At 45.3% G+C, this 15,884-nt stretch overlaps 1 protein-coding gene across 1 annotated transcript in view; it reads right to left on the reverse strand.

The window, feature by feature from the left end:
- The window catches only part of PLEKHH2 (pleckstrin homology, MyTH4 and FERM domain containing H2), a 1,974,292-nt gene that overhangs the window by 807,202 nt on the left and 1,151,206 nt on the right, over positions 1–15,884 (reverse strand). Inside the window, exon 17 of the mRNA XM_069608462.1 lies at positions 191–299. Coding sequence (XP_069464563.1) covers positions 191–299 — 109 coding nt within the window. The remainder of the gene's footprint in view (positions 1–190; positions 300–15,884) is intronic.

A 15,884-nucleotide genomic window follows, 5' to 3' on the forward strand; every position in this document is an offset into this window, starting at 1 on the left:
CAAAACAATGTTTTATTGTTGCAATAGAATCAAAAAACTCTAAACACAGTTCAACATTTAAAAAAAGACCATTTATAAAAATGAAATTGTGAATCAACAAATACTATCAACATTAGTAGAAATACTGTATGGGTTAAAGTCGCAAATATAGATGAAACAAATGTTAATTTGAAAAACAAGTGCAACTTACAGGGCTCTCCATCCAAAGTTATGAGTTTGCAAACAAGCTGTTCAAACTCTGATCCAACAGATATATTGGTACTTCCAGCCGCAACAGTCAGGTGGTAAAGCCACGTATCCTACAAAAATAAACGCACAATCAACTAAAGAGAAAGAAATATATCTTTCACATCACTGTTCTTCATTAATTTTTATAATGAATCTAAAATTCCACTGTTACAGATCAATGCTTGAGCCAAACACTTCTACATGTAATGTACTAATCTAAGGCTTAGTTAATTAAACAATAGTAAAATGTACTAAATCGAACAATGGGGGCCTGAGTCAAATGAGTTTGTAAAAAAGAAAAAAAATGTTGTAGCAGTACACTACAATCTTTTCGGTGTTAGCATGCGAAATTGGTAGTGAATTTGTATTTCATTAGATTTGTAGAAGGCTTTCTTAAAAGCTCTTGACAACAGATAGAGGGTCAAGGCGGCCAGCCCAGTCCAGAAGGTTAAGGGGTTATTATTACCTTGTAGCAATCTTCAGAAAGGGAGGCCTGGCGGACACGGTACCTTAAAGTGGTGAGAACACTCCAGCGGGGGCAGTTTTTCCTGGCAGCGGATGCAGGTCGGTGCTTCGTCCGGGGGAAGAGAGGATCTCGACAGGGAGGAAGACAGGAGTCCGTTGCACTGCCAGAGAAGAAACCAGCCGCAGAGTTTCTCAGGTACAAGGAGCGGTCCGTTGATTCGCGGTTCAGTGGCAAGTGGCTATCCGGCTGCCGGGGTGCTTGGCACGGGCAGTTCGACCACAAACCGGTCTGGGGTGCGAAGAGAAGAAGGTAAACTGGTTGTGCCCACCAGTCAGGGGAAGAAGCCTCTCCAGCCGGGAGATCTTCTCTGTCGTCGGGAAGTGGTGAGTCAGTTCCGCAGGGCTCCACCGGTGGTGTCGTCGTGGTAGGTCGGCTCAGCTTCTCCCTCATCGGATTCTCAGGTCCTGTGGCGACTTCTGAAGTTCCAGGCCCAAAATCCCTGCTTTTATGCAGCATACCCCATTCACTCAGCCTAGCTGTCAATCAAACATGCTAAGTGGTGAGCCGGCCGGCTCACCACTTGGGCCAATCACACAAGAGTGCGACTTGAGTTACCCCCTCCCATATCCCTTGTGGTACCCAGACAGAGTGGCACCACTTTTGGAGGCTTCTGTGGAGAAGCCCGCCAAAACGTGGAACAAAGGGCTCGACTTGGGTTGGAGTCACAGAAGAGAACACAAACGCCATTTTAGAATCGAGTCCTGGCAAAAAATACCAACCAGTGAATTAATATTAATTAAATAAACCGGCGGTATTTTCGAGGCTATGAGAATTAAATAATTAAAGTTGGTAGCCTCGAACAATGGGAAAGTCTCATAGGGAAATATTCGCGCTCGAATATAAAAAGTAGTATCCACTGCCACCAGCCAAAACTCGATCAGGGGGAATGGAGACGTGCACCCTCGACTAACAGACCCCGGGGCAATCGAATTGCCCCGACCAGTACGTCCACAATATGATGGTTTGTACTGGTTTCTGTTAATAATTTGGGACTAGTAAAGCCAATGGTGACTTTACATGCCCTGGGAGACAGTAGTCAGTCCCAGGGTATGGAGTCTATGGTGGGGTGTCACTATGACACCCCTGTGTTACTGCACGGAGGGTGCTGTGTAACACACATAGTAAAAACACATGAGACCCTATGGAGTAAAGGACCCCATAGCCCATAAAACACAAACAGTCAAAGGAACACCATGAATCATGTCCAAGAGTGGGAGGAAAAGAGTCCGACTCTTGGCAGGAGAAAATAACAAACTCCAGAAATCCAACAAAGCTGCTGGGGGACTCACTAGGTTAGGAAATTCAGCCTAAAGAGAGAATTCTCCCTAACACAAGGTGATCAAACAGGTCCTTGGTGTACATGTTGTAGAGCGTGGGAAATATGCATGAGCCCTGTGGGACCGAATAGGGCACTGGGAAAGGGTCTACTGCTTCCGTGCCGGCGAAGACCCTAGAGGTTCTGTCGCTAAGGAAGGATTTGACCCATTTGGCCGCTTCTTGGGAGAAGATAAAGGAGGTGGTGAGGCGGTGGCAGAGGATATCGTGGTCTACGAAATCAAAAGGCGCTGATAGGTCGAGTAGTAGGAGAATGGTGAGATCTCTGTTGTTGTGAATGTGATCAGGTTGTATCTTGAGATCGAGGAGGGCAGATTCCATGCTATGTTTAGGTCTAAAGCCGGATTGCATAGGGCGAGTAGGGAATGGGTCTCAAGGTAGGTTTGGAGTTGTAGGTAGGCAATGCGGTCTAGGATTTTCAGGAGGAACGGGAATGTGGTGATGGGACGGTAGTTGGTGGGGAGAGTGGGATCAAGGGAGGGTTTTTTCCGCAGTGGTATGACCCAGTCTTCTTTGATGGAGCTTGGTATGGTGCAGGTGCTGAAAGAAGCATTGATGAATTTGGCAATGGTGGGGGCCAGGGACTTGAAACAGAGTTTGGCTATGTGTGTGGGGCACATGTCACCAGTGCAGTTGGAGGCTTTGAGGTGTTGAATGATGGCGAGTGTTTCTGACAGGGTGACAGGGATGAAGGGGAAGGGGGGAAATGGTGGGTGTGGAGGTGGGGATATAAGGTGTGGGGGTTCGGCTTGGGGAATCTGTGCTTTCTTGGGGATCGTTTTATCTCTGAGGTTCTGGATTTTGTTGGCTATGGTGGTTTGTACCAGGGTGCACCAAGCTTTGTCCTTAGGAAAGGTAGAGACGGGTTGGACCGGGGTTTCAAGTTCTTTGAGAATTTTGAAAAGCTCTTTGGTATTGGAGCGGGCTTCAGTGATGCGTTTATTGTAGATGCTGGCTTTGGTGTTAATGATGGCCCTTTTGTAGGAGGCGGCGCAGATGCTGAAAGCATCTTTATTGGTGGGAGAAGGGTTTTTACGCCAGATGAGTTCTTTGGCGCGTTTGGCTTTACAGAGATTAGCAAGGTCTTTGGTGAACCAGTTGTGGTGGTGGTATTTTTTCCAAATGGTTATTTTGAGGGGGGCATGGAGATCCAAGGAGTGGCTCAGGGCGGTGTTGTATGCTGAGAGGATGGCCTCATGGTTATCATTGATGGGGCATGTTTCGAGGGAGCTCAGGATGGTAGGTTCTAGAAGTACGTTGGTGAGTTATTTTGTGTGTCTGGCTGTGATAGGTTTGTGGGTGGTAGTCAATTTTGGTGGCGCCGTTAATATTTACGGTGAATAGAATCAGGGAGTGGTCTGGCAAGGCACAGGGTTGATGTCAAGGATTTTGGTGGGGCTGTTGAGGGATAGGATCCAGTCGAGTGTGCAGCCTTTGATGTGGGTAGGTACTTGGATGCCCTGTGAGAAGTTCATTCCTTGGAGCTTTGAGGCGAGTGCGGAGGCCTGGTGATCGGATGGGTCAGCGAATCCGAGATTGAAGTCACCTAGAACCAAGAATTTGGTATTGGGTTTCAGGAGTGGGGCAATGGGGAGGGGTATGTCAGAGTCTGGGGTACCGGTGCAGTTGGGCTGGCGGTAGATGAGTAGGAAGTAAGTAGTAGTTTGAGGGCTGGGATTGATCTTGTAGGCAGGATGACACACTCTGGCTCAGTTTCTAACATTATAAGCAGTTCCAAACCGTGGATTGAGGCCCACCTGGCCTTCCATGGTAAAGTCTGTTTCTTGACTTTCAAAATCGTATTCCAATGTAAAGTTCACAAAGGTCCCCCCTCTGTCGGGCTCAGACCTTACAGCACACAGTTCACGTAGTTTGCACTCTGTCGGGCTGAGACCTTTCACGTCACAGTTCAACACAAACTTGCCAAGGGGCTCCCTTCCCCAAGCTCATTGTACTTCGGGTCTCCCCCAATTGGGCTCGGACCCCTTTCCGTATGTCGAAGACTTTGGAATGTGTGTGGCTCTCTTTACAGACGACCGCAGGACCACTTCGACTCAAAGTTCACGTTTACTCTCACTTAATTCACGTTTGCTGTTTGTTTGCTTTATGACTTCAAACAATGTACCTTTCACATAGACTTTCGAATAGGCTACTTCCTTTCGCTGGACCATACCGTTACTTAGTATCATTGATCTCACAGCTGCCTTTTACTTAAAAACTCATTCACAGGCCTGCCTTTCTGTGTGTCTCATCCACATGTGTGCAGCCTTCACTTGTGATATAATGTTGCTACTTCATTTGCTTTAACACACACCGGTCTCTAAGGCCACTTGCCAACTCACCGGCTGTGTGCGCTTATTTCTTGTTTTGCTATTTTCAATTCACGAGTCAAGGTTAGTACCACCCCAACTCTGCCGTTCACCCGGGAGGGTCGCTGGCGTCCTTGAAACACAATGCAATCTTCACTTGTGGGTAATGGCCTTCTCCACGTGTCTTTCGTGGTCTGTCGGAGGCAATAACCTCCAGTAAGGAACCCTTGAGGTTTTTGACCCACTGCGCTCATCCCTTGGTCCGTTGCTCTGCTCCACTAGGTGTGCCTTTGTCCCTGAAGTTCTGCTCATACTCATGTTCTGTCTTGCTCAGTGTGTGTCTTTAGGTGTTGCCTTTTATTTGTGTGAGGAGAGCTAACTCGTATCAGGTGTATGCGCGTAGTGTAAAGTGCCTGACTTAGCCTGATCGATTAACGGGACATGTTCAGTACGATGTGAGAGAGTTAGGCTGGTTACTCTCAGTCACCCTCTTCCTCTGCCCAGTGTTTATGTAAAAAGGGGTGTGGATTGGGACTTCGCAAAATCCTACAAAATAGGATGGGATAGATGAACAAAAATGGGAGGAATACTGCATCTCAACATCGGCTGTCTCACCCCCACTCCCCGAAGGCCCCTCACCCAGGTGATCCTCCCGTACTGGTCCACCTCCAGGGTCTGGATCCAAAGGCGATGGCCATACCCTGGCCACCTGAGAGAGAGAGAGACCCCGGGGACTAGCAGGTGAGACACCCTTTGGTTTCTCACAATACCTATGAGAGTAGCAAAGGCAGTTTCCTCCTCATCAGGTCTATGTAATGGGACCTGCCAATAACTTTTCATGAGGTCGATCGCAAGAAAGTAGACAGCATTACCCAGCTGATCGATAAGATTGTCAATACGTGGCATTGGGTAAGTGTCAAAAGCAGAGATGGCATTCACCTTTCTAAAATCGATGCAAGATCTCCAACTCCCATCAGGTTTTGCCACCAACACGATAGGAGAGGACCGGGGGCTAGTACATGGTACAATGATGTTGGCCTCAAGCATCTGTTTTACTTCCTGAATAAAAGTCTCCTTTGGGGATTCAGGTAGCCGGTAACATTTTAAATGTACCCCTTTGTCTTCTGGAGTGCAGAGATGGTGATAAATATCCTTCACTCTTCCTGGCTCTTCCCTTAATACATCAGGAAACTGACTTATAAAATCATAAAGATCTTGCTTTTGGTTGTTAGTAATGTCGGGTAGGGCGGTGTTATCTGTATTTTTTGGCGACAAACAAGACAAAATGGTTGCATTAGATTCTGAAGGATTTTCCTTACACTCCTTAAGAAGATTAATGTGGTAGACTTGGGTTTATGGGGCGATCAGGTTGGGAAATTTTATAATTACAAAGTCCTATTTGCTCTAACAAATCATGTGGCCCATGCCACTTAGATATTAGTTTTTTTTTTCAGAGGTGGGAAGTAAAATTAATAACTTAGACCGATGGAAAAAAAAGATCTTAACATAACCTTTTTGTCATAGGGGGCTGTCATGCCTGCTGGACATATCTCTGGACCAGGAACGATCTCTCCATACAAAATGAGTTACGCCCATAGAACCACTAGACCATTCTACTCAAAATGGAGGTTGTTCGATGCATTGCCCGGAAAACGACGTCTGCATTTTTCACGTCGCTAAATTTCACGTGACTTAGTTCCGTCACGTGTATCACGGCAGTGCGTACATAAACAGCGTGGAAACTCAGATCGCTGCTTCTGATTAAGTCAATTTTGTCATTTTGTAGCTGAACTCCGGACCTGCGTTCTCGCATTCCCTTCAGCAACTTCTTTGGCCTATTTTGAGCGTGTTTTCCTCCACACGCTAATTCCTGAGCTGCGTGAATCCTGTTCGCGTGCCAAATCTCCACGCGGACGCTGTCTGCAAGCGTGGCTGTCCTGAGCTGCGTGAATCCTGTTCGCGTGCCAAATCTCCACGCGGACGCTGTCTGCAAGCGCGGATGTCCTGAGCTGCGTGTATCCTGTTCGCGTGCCAAATCTCCACGCGGACGCTGTCTGCAAGCGCGGCTGTCCTGAGCTGCGTGAATCCTGTTCGCGTGTCAAATCTCCACGCGTACGTTGTCTGCAAACGCAGCTGTCCTGAGCTGCGTGAATCCTGTTCGCGTGCCAAATCTCCACGCGGACGCTGTCTGCAAGCGCGGCTGTCCTGAGCTGCGTGTATCCTGTTCGCATGCTAAATCTCTACACGCGGACGCTGTTTTCAAGCGCGGCTGTCCTGGGCTGCGTGTATCCAGTTCGCGTGCTAAATTTTCACGCGGAAACGCTGTCTCCAAGCGCGGCTGGCCTGGCTGCGTGTATGCTATCGGGTGCAATCCTGCACGTGGTTTTCTGAACTGCTTTGAACCTTTGGTACCTGTGACAGTTAACAGGTGAAATTCTAATTTTTGTTCTTCGTGGGAAAGGAAGTATTTCATGAACTATTGGAAGGTGATTGTGCACAGTACATTGGACGCTATCCTGTGGTGCACCAACTCGGTATCTAGCGAGAGCCTCGTGCCGTTCGGGATAAGTCTCCCTTACTAATCTTCCCTTCCTTTGTCGTTTGTTCATCTCCTGGTTTTCTTCAAGAAACATTTGTGGATTACTTCAGTTTTGCCATAAGGTCAGTGTCTGAATTAATACTAATACTGTGTTATCTTAGTATTCGATTGGGACAGTTTCTTATGATACTTTATCTATCCTAGGCATACTTCCTACACAATTCCCTCGCCCTTTCCAGTGATCCATCTCTCTGTCTGTTTCATCCAGTCAGAGAGTTGTATCATTTGGAAGGTCTAATTTGACGTGCCTACAATCAAGTCGTGTGAAAATAGAATCCGGAAGAGCCCTACCAAATTGTATCCTTTTTTGGTTACCGTATCCTTTTCAGTTGATACATTGGTGATTTATGACAGAGGCTTTCTGTTGTTCCTGGGCCTCAGTCATACGGTTTTGTACCAAAGCTTTGACTGCCGTCATGTGTTCTTTAAGTCTAGTGGCAGTTTGGGTGAGTGGTATTGGGGCATCCTCTCTTTCTTCCCAGGTTTCCCTCAACTTATCTTGGGGATCCCCTGGTTCCCGTTCATAAAGTAACTCAAATGGGGGAAATCCTGTGGAGGCCTGAGGTATTTTCCTAATGGCAAATAAAGCCCATGGAATCACATTATCCCAATTTCTGCCATCTTGGCCCACTAACATCTGCAGTATGATTTTTAAGATTTTGTTAAATCTTTCTACAAGGCCATTTGTCTGGGGGTGATATACTGATGTTCTCAAAGTGGTAATGTGCAACAAGTGTTTTACTTCCCCCATGAGTTTGCTCATAAAAGCTGAACCCTGATCGGTCTGTATTTCCATGGGGAATCCTACGCATGAGAAGAAAGGGAGTAGGTGTTTCAGGATTTGCTGGGTGGTGTTTGCTCTCAGGGGAAAGGGCTCTGGATATCGTGTTACATAGTCTAGGATTACCAAAAGGTACTTGTTCCCTAATTTTGATGTTTCTTAAGGCCCTACAATATCCAGACCAATTGTTGAGAATGGAATTTCAATGACTGGTAATGTACTTAAGGGAACATGTGGTGGCATATGAGTACTAGTCTTTTGGAAAATCTCACAGGCTTGGATAATATTTTTAATGTCGGCATGTATTCCTGTCCAATAGAACGTATTAGTAATTTGGGCCTGTGTCTTTGTCTGTCCGAAATGGCCTCCAGTCAAATGTGAGTGAGCTATTTCTAGTACCACTTGTTTATGACTTTTAGGGATAACCAGTTGGGTTCTGTCTAATCCTTCTGAAGTGGTATATCCCCTAAACATAACCCCATGTTTTAAGAAGAAAAAAGATCCTCCCTTCTCATGCCCCTCTTGTTCAGATGTAACCTGTAAAAAGGCTTCAGCCAACAATGGGTTGTTCCTTTGGGCAAAGGCTGGGTCGGGAAGGGTCTCACTTTCTTCCTCTCTGATCTTTCTAGGTTCAGGTTCTGGAGAGTTGCCAGGTGTCTCATCCGCCTCCCTGAAAGCTCGATTAACCCTATCTGTTCTCTCCTTCCCGGCCTCTTCTTTGATCCTAGGGGACAATGCACTCTCAAGCACCACTTGAACAATTTTATCCCCCAGATGGATGTGGAAGGGATCTTTCCCATGGTTCTGTAACAAGACTTTAACATCACCTCCAAAGTCAGGGTCTATAACCCCAGCCAGTGTATCAATTCCAAACCTCCCTGCGAGCCCTGACTTGGTAGCCAATCTAAAATAGGTTTTAGGGGGTGGCTTTAGGATCAAGTCAGTGGGCATCAGCCTTCTTGCACATGGGGGAATAATCCCGTACCAGTTAAAACAAATATCAAACCCAATAGAGCCCTAAGTGGCTACCGAGTGTTCTGTTGCTATGGTACTTAGTTTTTCAAATTTCAGGATTCCCCAACTTGTATCGGTTGAGCCGCATCGTACCACTGACACCATATGAGACGGCATCATGAAGACGGACACAGACAACAGATTAACTTTTTCTAAATGCAAAGGTTTATTTCTTAGATGGCAGGATGGAGCAAGGCCTAACTTGTCCTATGCTAAGGTGGGGTTTCCCTACCTAATGAAACTAAGGATAGTCTTTGTCATAAAGTTCAACTCAAGAGTCTGTGTCCAAAACCCATACTTGCCCACACAACTAAAGCTATACAATGTGTAGAGATGTCAGCAACCCAAAAAACAGTGTTGAAAATAAGGTTCTGAGATTCTTCCAGCTCCTGGCCTGCTTTCAGTGTCCCCTTTCTCGAGTTCAAAACGGTTTCACAAAAATACCTCAGAGTTTCCTTCCCCAAGTTCAAAACAGTTCCACAAAATGTCCTCATGGTTCCCTTCCCCAAGTTCAGCACAGTTCCACACAAAAAGGTCCCAGGGTTCCCTTCCCAGAGAAGACAGCTCTCTTCACTTTCAATTCATAGTCAATTCAACTTTCTTAGCAAATCTCTTTTATAACCTTTTAGGCTTTTCACTAGCTCTCTTTATTCGCCTTCCTTTTAGTCACTTGAACATTTATTAGGCATAACAGCTTCAGCCTCTTGACTTTTCTTGGTTCACACCAAGTAGGGGTTATTCGTTCTAGGCGCAGTTGTCAGACCACACAGTCATCACAAGTAAGCAACCGATAACCCATGGCACTTTGTAATGTTTATTGACTTTCCTTGGACTTCAGTTGACAACACAGGTTACCCTTCAGCAACCGTGTCATTAGTCCATATACACTTTTGATTTTTACGTTGATAGTCTTTTGACTCTGCAAACATGCGCCTTTCACACATTCACTTTGTGGTATTTCTCCTTGTCACCACCTGGCTTCTACACTATACCACAGTCATTCTCAATGTCTTTTCCCATACACTTTGGTTTCACTTGGACAGTCCTTTGATTCTACCAACACGTGACTTTTACACATTTCACTTAGTGGTATTTCTCTTTATCACTACCCTGCTTTCACACCATCCCATAGTGTTCCTCAAATGCTTTTCATTCGCCTCTCAAGCTTTCATTAATAGCTTAGACTTGATTTGCACTTTCACACAGTTCAAAAAGGCTTTTTACTAGGTTTTAATGCGTTTGGAAATGTACATCACTTTCCTTTCACTCAGATGGGATTTCATATATAGTGCACATTTCTGTCATTAGTTTGGTATTCAATAACTCAGTAAATACTTTGCCACTTGTTTGGGTTTCAATATTTCCCATTTAGTCTCCTGACCCATCTGTTACATACTTTTACTTGATCAGCATCTTTCTTTGCCCACACCAAGCCCTTGGAACACCCTGCCCTGAGTGATTTCTCCCTGTCACTCACTGGTGTGCAGGGACTCCTCTGGGTGCGTTGGCTTTCCTCTCTGGTTCTTGTTCACTCCTCTCAATCTCTTTCTCTCTCTCTCTGGGAGATATGGCAGGCAGCGCTCACTCCCTCCAAGCTTTCTTGCAGCTGTCGGCAGCGTATTGGAGACTTCTGTATCCCTCACTTCCATTGGGGGACACTCAGCATAGGGCTCTGCAGAGCTCTTGTCCCTCTTGTGGTCCGCTCTGGCTTCAGCGTCTTTATGACTTTGATGCAGTAATCAGCGTTCTTTTCACCAGTCGTCCTTCTGTCTGCCCCACCTTGGGTTGCTGGGCTCTCCTGCCCAGCTGGATCCCCTTGTGTCTCTCTCTGGCCTTTCCTTATATGCACCTGTGAACCATTAATTGGTTGCCGGTGCAAGTCGTGACCATAATTACTTCTGTCAATGGGACATGCCTGGCTGTCATAGTAGTGTTCTACAGTCCTCTTCCTCGTCCAAGTACCAAAGTGGTGTGCACAGAAGGTAGTGTGTATTACTCCTAGTTGCCTCTTCTTCGTCAATGTCTTAAAGGGATATGCATATGGGACAGTTGGAGTGTATGACAACGGGGAAGAGTGATAACCTACAAAGGTAGAGGGAGGGAAGGGGGCATTCTGACAAGGAAAAGGAGATACCATGTCTCACCTAAAGGCACCTTTCCCCCACCCACCATGGACCCTCCACCTCGGTGATCCTACCTCGCATACCCACTCCCAGGGTAAGGATCCAAGAGCGATGGCCCTTCCCTAGCCACCTGAGAGGAAGACCAAAGGGGAGTAGATGGGCGGATGCCCTTAGGTTCCGCATAGACATCAGTTATCATATCAAGAGAAAACACTGTAGAATTACTGATGATTGGAGATATAGCATACCAAACCCTTGAAATTCATTAAAAAAGCTTTAGCTTAAGTCATTTTAAGAGCCCGATGAAATGCAACAAAACTGCTGAAAGTTGGAAGGTGTTGGATGCCACACCATTTTAACTGAGCAACTACTGTGCAGCTCAAAACACACTGATTGCATCACATATGACGTCACCCTTGACATCATCAATGACATCACTGATACAGCAAATCTCACCTGAAAATAAGAGCTAGAACACTACATAGTGAATAGAAAAAAGCAAGTGTATTTTTCAATGTGTGGAGTTCCCATTGAAAAATACTGTCAATGTACAACCATGAAAAATAATGTCAATGTACAACCATAGTATTTTTAGACACCTGAACCAGATGGCATAGAATGAGTATTTACCATGAAAAGATACTCAAGTGTCTTTATGACTGTCCTTCAATCAGTACCCTTTGCAATGTAGATATTCTGGCTACTATAATGATGACTTTGTAACAGTCCGGAAAAGATTAGTAAAATAAATGAGAAGGAAAAGTTCCTCCAAATCCCTTTATTGCTTCATATAAAAAACCAACTTACTTTCAGTATAACCACAAAAGGGGTGGCCCTGAACCATATTAAAAGGCAAAGGCTAAGGCATGCATGTTTGACAGATGTTTGAGACTATGATCCCCATTTTCAATCACCATCAACTATTCTTGGTAGGGCTGATGGTAGTCACAATCAAAAACATCTGGCGATCCAAATGTTGCAATTCCCTGTTCTAGTGTACATGAAATTGTACATTTCCACAAGCATTAGCAACTTTCTGAACTCATTCTACCATTATTTACACTGCTGGCAAAATATATTTAACCAAGCTAGCATGTAAAAAATGACATTTTGCAACTGTGTTAGAATGGCCCATATGCCTTGAAATAGAGCATGCAACGTTTTCACAATAACTGTGAGTTAGCAGTGATGTAATTGAAGAGGTCTTAAGTGATGCCATCATATGCGATGAAATCAGTGTGCTCTAGTTCCAGTGATATCATCAGGGCTGTCATTTGTGATGTCATCAGAGTGATTATGGGTTGCACAATGGGCGATTCATAGTTTAGGTGGTATAGCTTCCAACACATACTGAATTTCAGGGGTTTTGCTCAGCTTCACTGGCACCTTAAAGTCCCTTCAAATAAGGTTTTTCCAGTGCATATATATATATATATGTATATATATATATATAAATAAAAACCTTTCACCTGAAACGTGAAAGTAGGAAAGTCCATTGGAGCCCAGTCACACATTCCACAACACCACCTAATAGCCATCTCTGGAAGGTCACATCCAGTTCTGAGCCACAACAGCATACATTGTTCACATTGTTCACAGTGTATATGTTTTAACACATGAATATGTTTTCAAAAAAGTGGGTCAGCAATCAGTAATAAACTGACTTTCACCAACTAACTATATTGAGTGCTTAACTGCATTTTTGGTACACAGCCAGGCAGCACATGACAGTAAATGATATGCTGCCAGCTAGCCTTATATGAAAATAAAATTGCATTTGAATAACGTGCAAAGGAATAGTAAGCTTATAGGAAGGACCCCTCTTTTTGTATACAGCAGACGTCTCCCCAGCATTTCCTGCAGCTCTGAGTTCAATTCAAGCTTCCCCCTGTGACCTGGACCGGAGAACGCTGCTTCCAGACACGACCGTACCTCCAGAAGCTCTTCTGTGCTTCTCAGTGCTCCCACAGTCTTTCAGGTAAGCCTGCTGTGCTTTTCCTTCTTTCATGCCATGTTGGTAGATGTGACATGTGTTTGCGAGCCTCTGCATGGATGTACCGTCTTCGCCTTCACGGTTCTATCCCGTACTGCCTTTGATATTGGGGATGCCATTTTGGATCGAACAAAACAACTAGTCTGCACACTAGTCTTTGGACTTTGTTTACTCTGCATCAACTTTTCCCTCCCTTTCTTCGTCTTAGTACTTGAGGCTTTATGGGAGTTAAAGTCCATAGATGTAATTGGATTTCTACAATGAGGTTGTTTAACACTTTCACATAAAGAAATGTCAAAAACAAAAGATGTTTTCTCTGTGTTATGAATGTTTGGAGTATACATGGAGTTTTGTCTAGATTGACATAAAGGAAAGGTTTTCTGATTTTCACAATAAGGAGGAATTGTGGGGTGACTACAAGCCTTCAAGACCTTAGGTATCATAGGGTCTCTGTCAGAGAAAAGGGAGGAATACTACATCTCATCCAATGGAATCATCCCTTCTCCCTGGCAATTGTCCCTTACCATGTAATCCTCTCTCATACAACCACCCCCAGGGCCAGGATCAAGTAGCGGTTGCCGTTCTCTGGCCACATGGGAGGAGGCTACCTCCACGGAATCAATGATGAGTCCACCGGATTCATCACAGCTCACTCCAACAAGCGCTGAAGTCCCAACTCCCCAAAGAGTACCACGTCGGGAATAGCAATAGGTAATCCCTATCTTTTGCTAAACTGCTCTCTCAGTGAGGGTCTAGAAGCAGCAGCCTTCTCTCCTTCATGCTCTCCCAGAATTCCTAATGACCAGCTACCCTGATCTCCCAAGATACAAATGGATGAGGTGGCCTTTTCTCTCGCTCACTTTTCACTCTCATGCTTTTCTCTACCTGCTGTAAGGGTGCAGAAGTACGAGTGACACAATAGTGGTACAGCAATTGGCAAATACTTTTATTCAGGCAAAAATAAAGAGTAAACCTAGCTCCCTGCCGCTATTAAAGAACTAATGAGTCAGTCAGAATGTCCAAGTAAATAAAAAGAGTCCACGGTCATGATAAAATAACTACTTCTATCCCTCACACTTAGAAATAATAAGAAAAAGGGTAGTGGGTCTTCTTGGTCCAGAAGAATGACTCCCTTCTTCTGGATGATGGCCACAGTTCCAATCATAGGGTAAGTTCACCTTTGGGAATGACTCCCTTCTCCGGATCTCAGTTCCTTTCTGAGGAAACAAAGTTCCAGCTTGTAGCATCTTAAGGGTTCAGTTCCAATGCAAAAGAAAAAGTCCTCCCAACTTAAACATTATTCCTTCTTGAGCACTGTTGTACTTCACTATTGGGTTCCTGGAAAATGCCTAACATCTCCAGGTATATGGTTCTCAATGTCCTCACAGAGCCCGGGAATGACTCCCTTCTGCAGGCCTTCTTTTGAATGGTTTCACAATGCTAAATCTTCTGGGAAGACAGCAGGAGGTGTTGTATCCTTATCCTGAGTTCGCTTTGCTTTCCAGTACACAAGGGCTGGGAGGAATGACGCCCTTCCCCAAGCACTTCTCAGACTTTCACAATTCACAGTTCATACACAATCTTCAGGGAGGAATATGTCTCTTCCCCTGGCTTGCTCTGCACTTCAAAAGTTCTCATTTCAAATGAGTTCCCAATTTTATGGGGGTGTGTCCCTGACCCGGGTGTTCCTCCTGACTGGGTGCGGCAGTCATGGTTCACTATCCTGCCAGGTACTGTGATTACGATGATGACTGGGGTGGATCTTCATAAGAGGATGCAGATCCCAGACCCATGAGATTCTTCCCTTTTGGTGCTGCAGACCTACTCCTGCATTTCTCTCCTCTCTCTTCTACTTCTTCTTCCCAGCCCTCATTTACTCCTATTCAACCGCCTATATTCTCTCTCTGTTTCTCTCAACTACCTCTCTCTTCAGTCCTTCACCTTTCTCTGCTCACTCCCTGTGATGTTTCTCACCCTCTGCCTGTCATTTCTCTCTCTCTCTCTCTCTCTCACACTCTCTCCTACCTCTCCATCCTTAACCACTCTTTTCCTCCCTCTCCCCATCCAATGTTTCTCACTGTCCTTATTGCTCCCTTCTCTCCCTCCTATTCTTCAACCTCTTTCCTCTACACCTGTCTCCTCTTTCATTCAGCCTCAATTCCACTGTCTCAATCTGGACCAATTTCTCCCTTCTACTCTCACTATCTCCTACCCTCAGCATCTTTCTCCCAGTCTATCTCTCACTCTCACTACAACCACTCCACACTCTCAAACTTGGCATGACTTTATTTCACACACTACTTCATCCTGCACTCTATTCCACAATTTCCAATATGTCCTCCCCACACTGCTCCAACTTCTGTTCTCTCCCTGGTCTCTCTGTCTGACTTCATTCCTTTTGACATCATCGGAATATCCTCCATCCTTCTCTCGACGTGTGCGTCTTTTATCAACGGGCCTTCCTCCTTGGTTGTTTCCTCCCTCTTCTCATTGGTCCTTGCTCTTATCTGCTACTTTCTTTTCCCCCAGCGGCTGAGTCTTAATATCCAAATTCTTTAAGAACCTCTATTAGCCCCCACCCCACGTTTACCTGAGTGAGCATTGTTGGGTTTCCGTGGTCATGTCCGTGCTGGTGATCTGCTGGTCATCAAGGAGGTGAGACTTGTGCATTTCGGCTTGCAGTTTCTAGCTGGATATGAACAGCATTGGAACCTGTGGCTCTGGAATAAAGCAGCAAGAACCTTAGCCAAAAACCTGGCTGCAAGGCCTGGAGCAATAGAGTACCAAGGTCACAGGTATGTCTGGTACAATTAGGTGGTTCAGATGCTGGGGTCCTCCCAACTAAGTTGGGATGTGTTCACGCCTCCCCTCTCAGCCTCCCTTCCCTGACAGGCTCAGTCCTGTCACACACTTCTATACTAATTCTGAAAAGAGTAGGATTCGCAAAGTAAAAAATCCAGGTTGTGATTCTTGAAT

This window comes from Ambystoma mexicanum, chromosome 4q (assembly GCF_040938575.1).
Source record: "Ambystoma mexicanum isolate Mex_15411 chromosome 4q, UKY_AmexF1_1, whole genome shotgun sequence".
Classification (NCBI taxonomy): Eukaryota; Metazoa; Chordata; class Amphibia; order Caudata; family Ambystomatidae; genus Ambystoma; species Ambystoma mexicanum.